The following is a 14429-nucleotide window of genomic DNA, read 5'->3' as shown; positions in this document are numbered from 1 at the left end:
GTAAGGGGTATTAATGCTAGACGAAATGGTCCCATTTGGTTAACCCAGAGATGGCCAATATAAAGCAACCTAAGTCCAAAATGAGGTCAAGGTCAAGGTCAAACTGAGGTCAGGTGATGTTTGAAGATGAGGAATGGTCACAGGTTACATCTGTATTAGTATCAATTCATTCTTGCAAGCGGTATTGCGGCTAGGCAAAACGGTCCCATTTGGTTAACCAAGAGATGGCCCATATAAGGCAACCTAAGTCCAAAATGAGGTCAAGGTCAAACTGAGGTCAGGTGATGTCTGAAGATGAGGAATGGTCACAGGTTACATCTGCATTAGTATCAAGTCGTTCTAGTTAGGGGTATTGATGCTAGACGAAACGGTCCCATTTGGTTAACCTCGTACGGACATAACGATCACTATATGCCTCCCGCATCAGTAGATGCCGGGGGGCATAAAAATATCAAACATAATAATTTTTCACTGATAAGAAACTGTAAAATGGGTATATTTAGACAAAACACAAAATAAAAAGAAAATATGTTTGTTTTACATGTAAGATCAAAATATATTTCACTCTATAATGAACACCATATCTTGTTGCATCTGGTGTTCATTCATGAAAGATATTTCAACAACTATCCCCTATATATCAAGACTGATCACAATGATAAATTTAAATAAGATCTGTTAACTTTCCAACTTTGTCATGTGATATGCTGTGCTATGTAGAAAGACGATGATAATGTATACATACATTACTGAAAGTCACAGAAATTTGAACAAAGTCACTGTCAGTTATAGCACAGACTGACAAGTGTCATTGTGCATTAACAAAGATTGGTACTTCTTTTTACATAACAATGACTTTAATGACTCTATCATATTAACAAAAGTCAGCACTATTATATTGATAAATATGTGGATGGCCACGTTGCCGAGTGAAGACACTAAGAAATACATTTTTGAAGACGTTATCCCAGATAGATTGAGTTTTCCAAAATAATCAAAGCCCTAATAAATATGACAAAAAAAAATAGAAACTAGAGTTGTAATAGGAGTGATGAATTTTACCCCCACAATACGGCCTTGTTACAGAAGTAAGCCAATGTCAAAGTCAAATCTCAGAATCAATAGGGATCATCCGCTGGTCATGATCAACTCCCTATAAAGTTTCGAGATCCTAGGCCCAAGCGTTCTCAAGTTATCGTCCAGAAATGGTTTAACTGTTCAGGGGTCACTGTGACCTTGACATTTGACCTACTGATCTCAAAATCAATTGGAGTCATCTGCTGGTTATGACCAACCTCCTTTTCAACTTTCGTGATCCTAGGCCCAAGTGTTCTCAAGTTATCATCTGGAAACCGTTTAACTGTTCCGGGTCATTTTGACCTTGACCCTTGACCTAAAAGTCGAGCTTGACCTGTATTTTATGATGTTACACCTGTGTACCAAGATTTATGATCCTAGGCCCAAACATTCTCAAGTTATCATCTGGAAACCATTTAATTGTTCCGGGTCATTGTAACCTTAACCTTTGACCTACTGACCTTAAAGCTGCTTTCCACACTCTAATTAAATTTTGTTAAAGAAAAAAATAATTCTACTTGTACATGGTCAAATAATTCTGGTTTCAATAGTAAAATATTGATAATTGTTAAATTCGGCATACTTTCAAAGATTTCAATGGTAAACTACTAACTGTCGTCAACAACACTTAGCAGTTATAAGATAACCACTTTTTTGCCAACAGTAACAGAAACAGTAGTAACACCGTTTGCAAACACTGTTTATTGGTCGACAGAGCTTAAAAATGTGTGGCACAGGTTCCTTTTCAGGGAATATATAATACAATTCATCATACATCATTTTAAAGATATTTACTGTCTTTAAAATTCATTATGGCCCAGGTTTTTATCTCTGGTATGATTTAGGTAGTTCATTCAATCTTCTACCTTATGTCTTCTATGAGAATGCCGTTAGAAGTACTTTCCCCATGATAGAACATTGCATGTTCAAGCATTTGAATTTAAGACAATATAAATACATTTAAAATGGTGTACAGTAAGTGGTGTAATATTCCCTGGCATAGTAATTGTTTGCTCTTCATTATGTTCACTAATGGCGTTTCTCCCTTGACAGCTACATACAAAATTGACTAATTGATTAATACACCCTATTCATTCTCCAAGTATGCGCGTTGCCCTACATGCATTTAGAAGAAATTAACATCACGTTTAAATTTATGTATAATAAATTGTGTCACATTCCCTGCCAGTTTGTCTTTAAGCTGTTGAATATACTCCCAACAAACATTTACATTGCATATAAAGCCATATATTAGAATATTTGCCGTTAAGTAACGAATTTCTTTACCCAGAAACCTTACTGTGCATTAGGGCAGCCATTTTGTTACTGTTTGCCAGCTAAGAGTGTGCTCTTTTGATTATCATAGTCTACTTTCAATTTCACATTCTAAAAATAGGTTTCGGTACTCCGAGGAAAATAACCGATTACAAAGTAACAAAATGGAACTTAGATAAAATAATTGCTATTTGCGTAGTCTGAAACATAAAGAAAATATAGACAAATGATAAGATTGCTTGCGATTCTATGGAAAGTAGCTTTAAAGTTGAACTTGACCTGTATTTTATGATGTTACACTTGTATACCGAAATTTATGATCCTTGGCCCAAGCGTTCTCAAGCCGTTTAAGTGTTCTGGGTCATTGCGACCTTGACCTTTGACCTACTGATCTCAAAGTCAAACTTGACCTATATTTTATGATGTTACACCTGTGTCTCAAAAATTATTTAAATCTGTCAAGCCTTCATGAGTTATTGTCTGGAAACCATGAAAACCAACCAACCGACTGACTAGACAGACAGACCGACAATCTCACTCCTATATACCCCCACAAACTTCATTTTGTGGGGGTATAAGTAAAGCAAGCAGATGCTGAGTCATCACCTATACTAACAGCTCACCCTGAATATAGTTCATAGATCAAAAGTGGCATTTTAATAGGTTTTTGTCACAAGATAACAATCAAAGGAAGGTGTTGCCATTGGCAGGCACTGTAAAGGGTCTGTGAAGGACCACCAAATAATAAGCTGCTGACTGTTGCAATATTTTGTGACATATATAGAAATACAATTCAAGTGTACTGCAATATACTGTGAAAATAGTTATATTTATGTGCATGAAATTGTGTGGTCATGGTCAATATGTCTATTTTGTGTGACTATGAATCTCTGAAGATGAAAATGAATGAGAAAGTTACTGTTTGTTAGAATTTAATTTTGTGGATTGTAACAACCACTAAATCCCCCAAAAAATAAGTCCACCAAGAATACCATGATTCTACAGTATTGCAATATTCTCAAGTTGTAAGAAGAATACATCATAATTAAAGCCTTCCAGTATATGCATATAAAATCTCAAACTTCCTCCACTGTCTGGAGTATGACAGGAAATTGCAGAAACAAACCTGCTGTTCTCAGTAAACAATGCATGTGTGGTTGGAGGCTAAATCTCTGCTTTCCTATTGTTTACTTGTTCATTAATGTAAAATACCAGGAAGCCAAAGGCAAATGATCTAATGTAACCTGTAAAAATGACTGGGAGAGACTTTACAAATAAAGGCATAAAAATATGGCTTTAAATGATTTCAATACTCGAGCATAAACTGTCTGACAACTGGGACATTTCATTTTGTTCAAACCTTTTAAAAGTCTAATGAACTTGTTCTCAAAGGCAAGTGTGTGGTAAGCATGCACTCAATGTACCTGTTTTATTACCTTGATGCCTGTTGACTCAATACAGCTGTATAATCGTATATTCTTTTTTGCATTTTATCATTAGTTTATGTTAGTAAAAGCCCAAGTACCATGTGCCAAGTTACTGGAAGCACAATGTGGTTGCTGCAGATACTATGTTATGGTTAATTGTTTGGCAAATGTAACACAATTCATACTGTATTTTACAGGAAGTTTCAACAAGATATCCTTTCAGCACCCAATCATGCAAAGAAATTTCATGATATAACATACTTGTCAAAATTTTCCCCCATAAATCTATCTGTTTCAGTCATAAGTCATTGCATACATAACTACCCCAGATAGAAACCCCCTGTTACAGTTATTTGAAGAATCTACTGTAAATGTCTTTTGATAGTGCAAAATACGTGATTGTTAAACAATTACATAAACAGTCCCATTTTAAAATGAAAGTAAGATATGCAATCCCATAATAGAAGGAACTGTTAGTATAAAATATAACCCTCACTTCAGTCAATGCTATATGCATGGGAATAATTCTAATATAATTGTACAATGAACTGGTGACAAAGTCAAGAATGTGGCAAAATTACCTGTAAATAGGCTATAACCCTGTGTGTGAATGTGGCAATGTACAATGAATTGGTAACAAAGTCTGCAATGTTCCTCACATTATGGCAAAATTACCTGTAAATAGGCTATAACCCCGAGTGTGAGTGTGGCATTGTACAAAGAATTGGTGACAAAGTCTAGAATGTTCCTCATATTATGGCAAAATTACCTGTAAATAGGCCATAACCCTGAGTGTGAGTGTGGCAATGTACAATGAATTGGTGACAAAGTCTACAATGTTTCACTACTGTGACAATATTAGATATCACCCACAGAAATGCCACTAGGAACAGTAAGTATCTCAAACCACAATGAATTGGAAACAAAAAGACAAGTCAATAACGTTCAAATCATAATGGAGATATTACCTACAAACAGGTTATAACACTGAAGTGCTAGAGTGGCAACATGAAATAAACTAGTTATAATGTTGAGAGTGTTTCATGCCTGTATAACCTGTACAAACATGCTAGAACCCTGAAAATAGTGTAGCAATGTACAATACATTGATGACAAAGTCTAAAATGATCTATACACAATTTGAAATATAAATAGACTATGACCCTTAGTGTATGTGCAGCAATGTACAATAAATTGGTGACGAAGTCTAGAATGTTCCTCACATCATGGAATTATTACCTGTAAATAGGCTATAACCCTGAGTGTGAGTGTGGCAATGTACAATGAATTGGTGACAACGTCTAGAATGTTCCTCACATTATGAAATTACCTGTAAATAGGCTATAACCCTGAGTGTGAGTGTGGCAATGTACAATGAATTGGTGACAACGTCTAGAATGTTCCTCACATTATGGAATTATTACCTGTAAATAGGCTATAACCCTGGGTGTGAGTGTGGCAATGTAAAATGAATTGGTGACAACGTCTAGAATGTTCCTCACATTATGAAATTATTACCTGTAAATAGGCTATAACCCTGAGTGTGAGTGTGGCAATGTACAATGAATTGGTGACTACGTCTAGAATGTTCCTCACATTATGAAATTACCTGTAAATAGGCTGTAACCCCGAGTGTGAGTGTGGCAATGTACAATGAATTGGTGACAACGTCTAGAATGTTCCTCACATTATGAAATTATTACCTGTAAATAGGCTATAACCCTGAGTGTGAGTGTGGCAATGTACAATGAATTGGTGACAAAGTCTAGAATGTTCCACATGTCATGACAATATTCATCTGCTCCTTCATCCCACAGCTGTTTTATCTCTGTCCATATCAAACCTGAAATAGTAACCAATGTGTTTTATGCCCGATCAGAACAACAGAGTTTTGGGATTTAAATGTATTTGCACATTAACATCAATAGCCAGCTAGTTAAGAGGATACTATTTATTTGTAATGTATCAGAAACTTCCTCACATGGAACAAGGTGTACAATGAATCCCCTTTTAACTAGCACAATGACTATCAACTGCAATTTTAATATTCCAAACCTTAGAATGTACAGATGTTAAAGTTTTACATAATTTAGCAGAACCTTTGAATTCTGAGGCAGAGTATATCAATCTTAGAAAAAGGGATATAGAGACATTAAGCAGACATGAAGTAATGACATGAAGCTGGGACATGAATTAGGGACACAAAGAAATAACATGAAGATGAAAAATTAAGTAAGAACATGAAGTTGAGACATGAAGCACAGACATGAAATAAGAAGCAAGAAGTAAAGCCATGAAGTAAGACATGACCTGGAGACATGAAGCACAGACATGAAGCAGAAGCAAGAAGTAAAGCCATGAAGTACGACATGAAGCACAGACATGAAGTAAGAAGCAAGAAGTAAAGCCATGAAGTAAGACATGAAGTAAGAAGCAAGAAGTAAAGCCATGAAGTAAGACATGAAGTGGAGACATGAAGCACAGACATGAAGTAGAAGCAAGAAGTAAAGCCAAGAAGTAAGACATGAAGTGGAGACATGAAGCACAGACATGAAGTAAGAAGCAAGAAGTAAAGCCATGAAGTAAGACATGAAGTGGAGACATGAAGCACAGACATGAAGTAGAAGCAAGAAGTAAAGCCATGAAGTACGACATGAAGCAACATGAAGTAAGAAGCAAGAAGTAAAGCCATGAGGTAAGACATGAAGTGGAGACATGAAGTAGAAGCAAGAAGTAAAGCCATGAAGTAAGACATGAAATAGGGACACAAAGTAATAACATTAAGTAGAGACAAAAAGTAGGGATATGAAGTATGGTCATAAAATAGGGACAAAGTAGAAATATGAAATACAGACATGAAGTAGAGACATGAAATAGGAACACAAAGTAATAACATGAAGAAGAGACATGAAATAGGGACACAAAGTAATAACATTAAGTAGAGACAAAAAGTAGGGATATGAAGTAGGGTCATAAAATAGGGACATAAAGTAGAAATATGAAATACAGACATGAAGTAGACTTAACTAGAGACATTAAGTAAGGACATGAAGTAGAGACATGAGTAGCAACTTGACATAGAAGTAGAGACATGACAAGTAGAGACATGAAGCAGAAACAAGAAGTAAAGACGTAAAGTAGAAACATGAAGAAGAGGTATCAAGTAGAGACAGTTCCTACAGTTGTGTTCATCGTTTACTTTATTCTTGTTTTTCTGCATGCAACAGTAATAAAAGATAAACACTCAGCTGTATTATTTATATGACTAAACAAATGAAAGGTGATCAGAGACAGTACTGACTGACAGAAAGTTATGTTGTATTATCTGAATGAAGTTTCTAACTACTGAAATCCTATCAAAACTCTTAAAATAAATCTTGAAATTTGGATAACGCTAGCTGCAGCTGCTAAAATGCAAATATATATGTTTTGGTGCCAGTTATAATTATTTTACTGGTAGTGCCATTTGTAAGTTCATATAGTATTACTGTAATTAACATACACAAGAAAATTTAGGCAAAACTGACTGATGAAACAAGATTATATTTTAGTTTATCAGAAAATTGCCATTAGTATATCTAAATCAAAACATTGAGGTCCCCAAACACTCCACAGTGTGATAAAATCATTTCAGTTTGTGTTAACTATATGCATATAATATATATTATATATATTATATGGATAGGGCAGCATATCAGTGACATCTATATGTAACAATGGTTTGTATTTAGCTATACTGAGTGCCTGTCTAGAACAATTTGCAGTATTTTATGTCCCTTTTAATACTTTAATTTTGCTCTAGAGGTATAAGCAGAGAATGCATGCTAATAACTGTGTGACTTTACTAACACTGTTAAAAACAGATCTGTCAGTATTTCAATGTTTTCTACATCATGTTTATGTTTTGAACACATTACTCAGATTTCCAACTTTCAAATTTGACCTAGATTTCAAAAAGGTAAACATTCTGACCAGGTTTAATTAAGATCTGGCTAAAACTATAAACTCTAAGAGTGCAAACAGTAAAACTGATCAATGGATGACACAGGACAAGGCACAGAGCGATCACAACACCTCACCATTAGAGCATTTTGAGCTCAGGTGAGCTAAAAACATTAGATACTACATTCTAATCTGTATTACCTACCCCTGAAGCTGAATAGCAATATTGATCAAGGTCTTCTCACAGAGAAACTCTCAAGTCAGTAAATCATCTGATGTCTGACACAGTCTTTTCTTTGCACTTTTTAGTCTTCTGCAGATTTTATTAAAATGTCACAGGACTGCAGGAAATAATGTCTTTGAGACAGTTCAATTACATCTCCCTTTACAAACAGCCATTAAATCTTGTACTGCCATCATCTTGGCACCTTTAAACAACTCAAAAATGTAGTTAGACTGAGTAGGTTTTCAGGAACAATATGGTGTGATTTTTGACCTCCAACAATGGCTGCATGTTGTACAATCTGAGATGATTAGTCTGAAGGTAAATGAAGCTAATACTTCAACAACCAGAACCTTATTTTCTCCGAGATCCTATTTCCTTAATATTTACCTTTCTTTTAAAATATGGGCGTATATATCTCTGAAGTCCTACCAGCTACATTCCATATTCAGATGCGGAAACTGCTACATGCATCTCCATTTTAGATCCTTAATAATCCTAAATTATTTGTCTACAGTTGTAGCAGGTGCTTTGTAGCTCTGTATTTGTCTAGAGCACATATAATAATTCTAGAACAGACTTACCTGCCACATAAACCAGTACCATTCATTCTAGAGCTGAAGCATGTGCTTCACGTAGCTGAGTTTTTTTCTTTTAAATGTAGCATTCTAGAACAATCTTATATATCACATAAGCAAGTTTCATCCATTCTATATAGTTGTAGCAGATGCTTCACATAGCTCAGTTCTTGTCTCTGTTACAAAAAAACCTGTTGTGTAAGCCAGTATCATCCATTCTATAGTTGAAGCAGGTGTTTCATGTTACTTTGCTTTTGCCCCCTTTACAACTCAACATTGTATTACAACTGTCTCTGCCAGACAGAAAAGTATGGTTTGTTTCATTCTTGTAGCAGGTGTTCCACGTATTTGCCACCTTACAAATGTTTGTAATTCTAAAACAACAGTCTTACCAGTATTCTGCATTCTGCAGCTTAAGCAATGTGCTTCAAAGTGTTGGATTTTTGTCTCTGTTACATGACATTCTAGAACGATCTTACCTGTTACATTAGCCATTATCATTCATTTTATAGTTGTGGCAAGCTGCTTTTGTCCCATTCACAAACACTTCATTGTTTTTTAACAGTCTTACCTGCTACATAAGCCATTATCATTCATTCTATAGTTGTAGCATTTAGCTGTTTTTGTCCCATTCACAGACACAGTTCACCATTTTTGAACAGTCTTACCTGCTACATAATCTATTATCATTCATTCTAAAGTTGTAGCAAGCTGTTTTTGTCCCATTCACAGACACAGTTCACCATTTTTGAACAGTCTTACCTGCTACATAAGCCAGTATCATCCATTCTATAGTGGTAGCTGGTGCTCCACGAAGCTCCGTTTTGGTTTCCTTTACAAAGGATGAGCTGCGGTTGTCTATATTTGGTATTTCTATACGCTGAGACACAAGGATCAACAAAACTGTAAACAGATGTACATGTGTTCATGAGTACTGATATCATTTACAATGTTCTGTCTGTTTCTGCTAGTAAAAAAAAGGAGCTTAAAATTAACACCTATCATGGAATTTATTTCTGAATATGAAAAGTGTTCATAAAATGGTTATTTTTCCGGTCTGATCAGTAACATAGTTTTAGTGAAATCATCAACTGTAACTTAAAAGTTATTTTATAAAGAAACTACTGTAAAAATAGTAAATAGCATTAAATAGCTAAAAGACAGTTTTATTTGAGAGCTGAAAGTGCTGATAAGGACCATGGCATTTGCAACACTCAGCCTTTCTATATTTTCTGGTCCTTTAGGATTGTGGAGTAATAATTATTCAATTCTACTGAAGTCAATGACAGGAGGTGTGAGGTGTGTTGCACATTCGTAACCTCTCACGAACAGAATCAATTAAACCAAGTCTGCTATTATTTTGCTTGACCAATGGTTCTTACAGATTTTATCCAATTTGACTTTTCTGAAAAGTTTAGCAACTGCTTACATGAGTTATCAATTGAAAAGGTCAAACACTAACCTTGAACCTATTCAACCTTGAGGTCAAGGGATCAAACTAAATGCTGTCAACTGGGCCAGAACTGGATATTTTACTGGGACCAGGGTGCACCAGACCTGGATATTTTATTGGGAGCACCAGAACTGGATATTTTATTGGGAGTGGCAGAACTGGATATTCTACTGGATGTGGCAGAGCTGGATATTCTGTTGGGAGTGCCAGAACTGGACAATTTATTGGGAGTGCCAGAACTGGATATTTTACTGGAAGCACAACAACTGGATATTTTATTTGGAGCGAGAATGACTCGGTAAGCTTCACCAATACAGACAAGCTGAGATAATCAAGACAGGAGGAAAGAATCATTGACAGTTTACACCATTTACTATAAGCTGTAACACACACATTTTTCTATCTCATTTCCTGTAAACAGGTTTGTGTTATGTCTAAATTTACCGGAAATGACAGCAATTTTCTGCTATTATTTCCATAAAGCTTGGATATGTCCATGAGGGATAGATTGGCTTTATTGCTAATACAAAAAGAACTAATTGTTCTGAAAAATACATTAGATTGAAACAATTTTCCCAAGAGAGGTGCACCATATTATGATTATATTATCCTATAAATGGTTAGATGATAGTGGATAGACCATGGTATTTTGTGTTCTGACTGCACCCACTTTTGTAAGATGGAATTTTCTAGCACTGGTGAAAACACCGGAAATCCCTGTCTGGTATGCAAGAAATGTCAAGCTAATTAGCCTTAACTCTTTGAGAATTGACACTGGTTTTTCAACGTGCCCAATGTGTAGCACTGATACAGCCAAAGCCGTCTTTCCTGGGAAGAACTCATACTAGCCTGTTAGTTAGTTGGGAGACACTCAAAGAGTATCTAAGAAGTTTCAAGTGCCTGGACCAGGATTCGAACCCCAGACCTCTGAACTGGCAGTCAAGCATGTTACCACAAGACCATCAGGCCACCTGATGTATAAGATCCATTTGTAGGAACATATATTTATGAATCTGTTGTACAGCTGGGTAATCTGTTACATATTATCAAAAATAGCACTGCTAATAGCATTTATTTTGATGCAAATCTTGACAAAACTTTGTACTTTTAATTTCAAAAAATTTAATGAGGTCACACAACTTACCAAGAAACACAATATATGATGCGCTATGACAGATAAACTTTATGAATGGTTTACGTATGAGCTTTCCAAAACTACTCTTTGGTGCGATGAGGTAAGTGATACACAACAATGGAAACATAAACCCTATCGTCACGGTGATAAGGAGCTTGCACACAATGTTCCGTCTTCTAAAACCCGGACAACCTTCGTACCACAATGTAGCTAGCAACTGTTGACAGTTCGGATGAGCAACAAACTGCAATAAACAACATTTCTTTTTTTATGAAAACATTTAGTGTAACAGGCAAAAGTTGTCAGCTTTAATAACTTAAATAAATGAAATCAATGCAGCTGCTCAGAGCTGTGAGAGAATGCAAATATTACTGCACACATCTCACTTTGATTCACTTTTATGTTGTAAAGCCTCTTAAAAGATAAAAACAAATTACAAAACAGTATTCAAAGAGAAAAACACTCCTGATCCTGGTGCAGAAAGTGCAGAGAACCAGATGCAAACAGTAAGGGCAGGGAAAATGGTGCACACAGTAGTGCAGGGAAACTGGTGTACACAGTAAGTGCAGAGAATTTGGTGAACACCAGTAGTGCAAGGAAACTGCTGCACACAGGTAGTGCAGGGAAAAGGTGTATACATGCAGAAAGTGCAGTGAAAATGGTGTACACAGAAGTGCAGTGAAACTAGTGTCAAGGTTCGAATTTAGCCAGATTTTCTACTTGCATTTTTTCGCAAGTGGTATTTTTTTTAACTTGCTATATGAAAAATCTACTTGCATTTTCCGCGACTTGTCACTTTATTAGAACATAACACAAACATCCACGTGACGAGTCCAGCCAATCGTATTTGCGCTATATAAAGAGTAACTTATTATAGATTACTAAAAAACCCACCGGATGCGGTAAACGTCATCAAAATTGGCACAGGTACTTGTCAGCAGTTGAAAAGATATGCGCACGGGACATTTATCGAGTGTAAACTTCCGTTTACAACGAAAGATGAAAGAGTGCTCCAAAATTCGTTCTGCAAATGACAATGCACTGTAATGACCGCGAGGTGTTAAAGAACAGTGTAAGATCGAGACGACCATTAGAAATGCACATTATTCGGCCAAAAACTTTCACTCGCAAAAAAATGCTGGTGTCTGAAATCACACCTCGCAGTTTGAAATTTGCACTCGCATTTCGCGAGTATGCGAGCTTAAATTCGAACCCTGTGGTGTATACAAAAAGTGCAGTGAAACTGGTGTACACAGAAGTGCAGTGAAACTGGTGTATGTGGGAAGTGCAGTGAAACTGGTGTATGCAGAAAGTGCAGAGAAACTGGTGTACACAGAAAGTGCAGTGAAACTGGTGTACACAGAAGTGCAGTGAAACTGGTGTATGCGGAAAGTGCAGTGAAACTGGTGTATGCAGAAAGTGCAGAGAAACTGGTGTACATAGTAAGTGCAGTGAAACTGGTGCACACAGAAGTGCAGGGAAACTGGTGCGTGCACGAAAAAGGGTGCTCACATGTAGTGCAGGAAAATGGGTGCATACAGGAAGCGCAAGGAAACTGGTGCAAACAGAAGTCCTGGGAAACTGGTGTACACATGCAGTAAGTACAAGGACATTAGTGCACACATGTAGTGCAGTGAAACTGGTGCTCACAGGAAGTGCAGTGAAACTGGTGTACACAAGGAGAGCAGGAACACATGTGCTCATAGGTAGTATAGGAAAACAAGTACTCAAAGGTATAAAAGGAAAACAGGTGCTTACAGGTAGTACAGGAAAACAGATGCTCACAGGTAGTACAGGAAAACAGGTGCTCACAGGTAGAAAAGGAAAACAGGTGCTCACAGGTAGAACAGGAAAACAGGTGCTCATAGGTAGAACAGGAAAACAAGTGCTCACAGGTAGAAGAGGAAAACAGGTGTTCACAGGTAGTAAAGGAAAACAAGTGCTCACATGTAAAACAGGAAAACAGGTGCTCACAGGTAGTAAAGGAAAACAAGTGTTCACAGGTAGAACAGGAAAACAAGTGCTCACAGGCAGAACAGGTGCTCACAGGTAGAGCAGGAAAACAGGTGCTCACAGGTAGTACAGGAAAACAGGTGCTCACAGGTAGTACAGGAAAACAGGTGCTCACAGGTAGTACAGGAAAACAGGTGCTCACAGGTAGAACAGGAAAACAGGTGCTCACAGGTAGTAAAGGAAAACAAGTGCTCACAGGTAGAACAGGAAAACAAGTGCTCACAGGTAGAACAGGAAAACAGGTGCTCACAGGTAGTAAAAGAAAAACAAGTGTTCACAGGTAGAACAGGAAAACAGGTGCTCCCAGGTAGTAAAGGAAAACAAGTGCTCACAGGTAGAACAGGAAAACAGGTGCTCACAGGTAGTAAAGGAAAACAAGTGCTCACAGGTAGTAAAGGAAAACAAGTGCTCACAGGTAGAACAGGAAAACAAGTGCTCACAGGTAGAACAGGAAAACAGGTGCTCATAGGTAGAACAGGAAAACAAGTGCTCACAGGTAGAACAGGAAAACAGGTGCTCACAGGTAGTAAAGGAAAACAAGTGTTCACAGGTAGAACAGGAAAACAGGTGCTCACAGGTAGAACAGGAAAACAAGTGCTCACAGGTAGTAAAGGAAAACAAGTGCTCACAGGTAGAACAGGAAAACAAGTGCTCACAGGTAGAACAGGAAAACAGGTGCTCACAGGTAGTAAAGGAAAAACAAGTGCTCACAGGTAGAACAGGAAAACAAGTGCTCACAGGTAGAACAGGAAAACAGGTGCTCACAGGTAGTAAAAGAAAAACAAGTGTTCACAGGTAGAACAGGAAAACAGGTGCTCCCAGGTAGTAAAGGAAAACAAGTGCTCACAGGTAGAACAGGAAAACAAGTGCTCACAGGTAGAACAGGAAAACAGGTGCTCACAGGTAGTAAAAGAAAAACAAGTGTTCACAGGTAGAACAGGAAAACAAGTGCTCACAGGTAGAACAGGAAAACAGGTGCTCATAGGTAGAACAGGAAAACAAGTGCTCACAGGTAGAACAGGAAAACAGGTGCTCACAGGTAGTAAAGGAAAACAAGTGTTCACAGGTAGAACAGGTGCTCACAGGTAGAACAGGAAAACAAGTGCTCACAGGTAGTAAAGGAAAACAAGTGCTCACAGGTAGAACAGGAAAACAAGTGCTCACAGGTAGAACAGGAAAACAGGTGCTCACAGGTAGTAAAGGAAAACAAGTGCTCACAGGTAGAACAGGAAAACAAGTGCTCACAGGTAGAACAGGAAAACAGGTGCTCACAGGTAGTAAAAGAAAAACAAGTGTTCACAGGTAG

General features: G+C 37.1%; 1 protein-coding gene across 1 annotated transcript in view; it reads right to left on the bottom strand.

Annotated features, from left to right (window-relative positions):
• Positions 1 to 11350, bottom strand: part of LOC123556865 (transient receptor potential-gamma protein-like) — a 42881-nt gene extending 31531 nt beyond the window's left edge. The window contains exons 1-3 of the mRNA XM_053543089.1: positions 11120 to 11350; positions 9285 to 9425; positions 5483 to 5622 (exon numbers count right to left, since the gene is read on the bottom strand). Of these exons, the coding sequence (XP_053399064.1) occupies positions 5483 to 5622; positions 9285 to 9425; positions 11120 to 11237 (399 nt within the window). The 5' untranslated portion in view covers positions 11238 to 11350. The remainder of the gene's footprint in view (positions 1 to 5482; positions 5623 to 9284; positions 9426 to 11119) is intronic.
• Positions 11351 to 14429: the final 3079 nt, after the last annotated feature.

This window comes from Mercenaria mercenaria, chromosome 5 (genome assembly GCF_021730395.1).
Source record: "Mercenaria mercenaria strain notata chromosome 5, MADL_Memer_1, whole genome shotgun sequence".
Classification (NCBI taxonomy): domain Eukaryota; kingdom Metazoa; phylum Mollusca; class Bivalvia; order Venerida; family Veneridae; genus Mercenaria; species Mercenaria mercenaria.
Note: the sequence above shows the minus strand (reverse complement) of the source record. Positions and strands in the feature narration are given on the sequence as shown.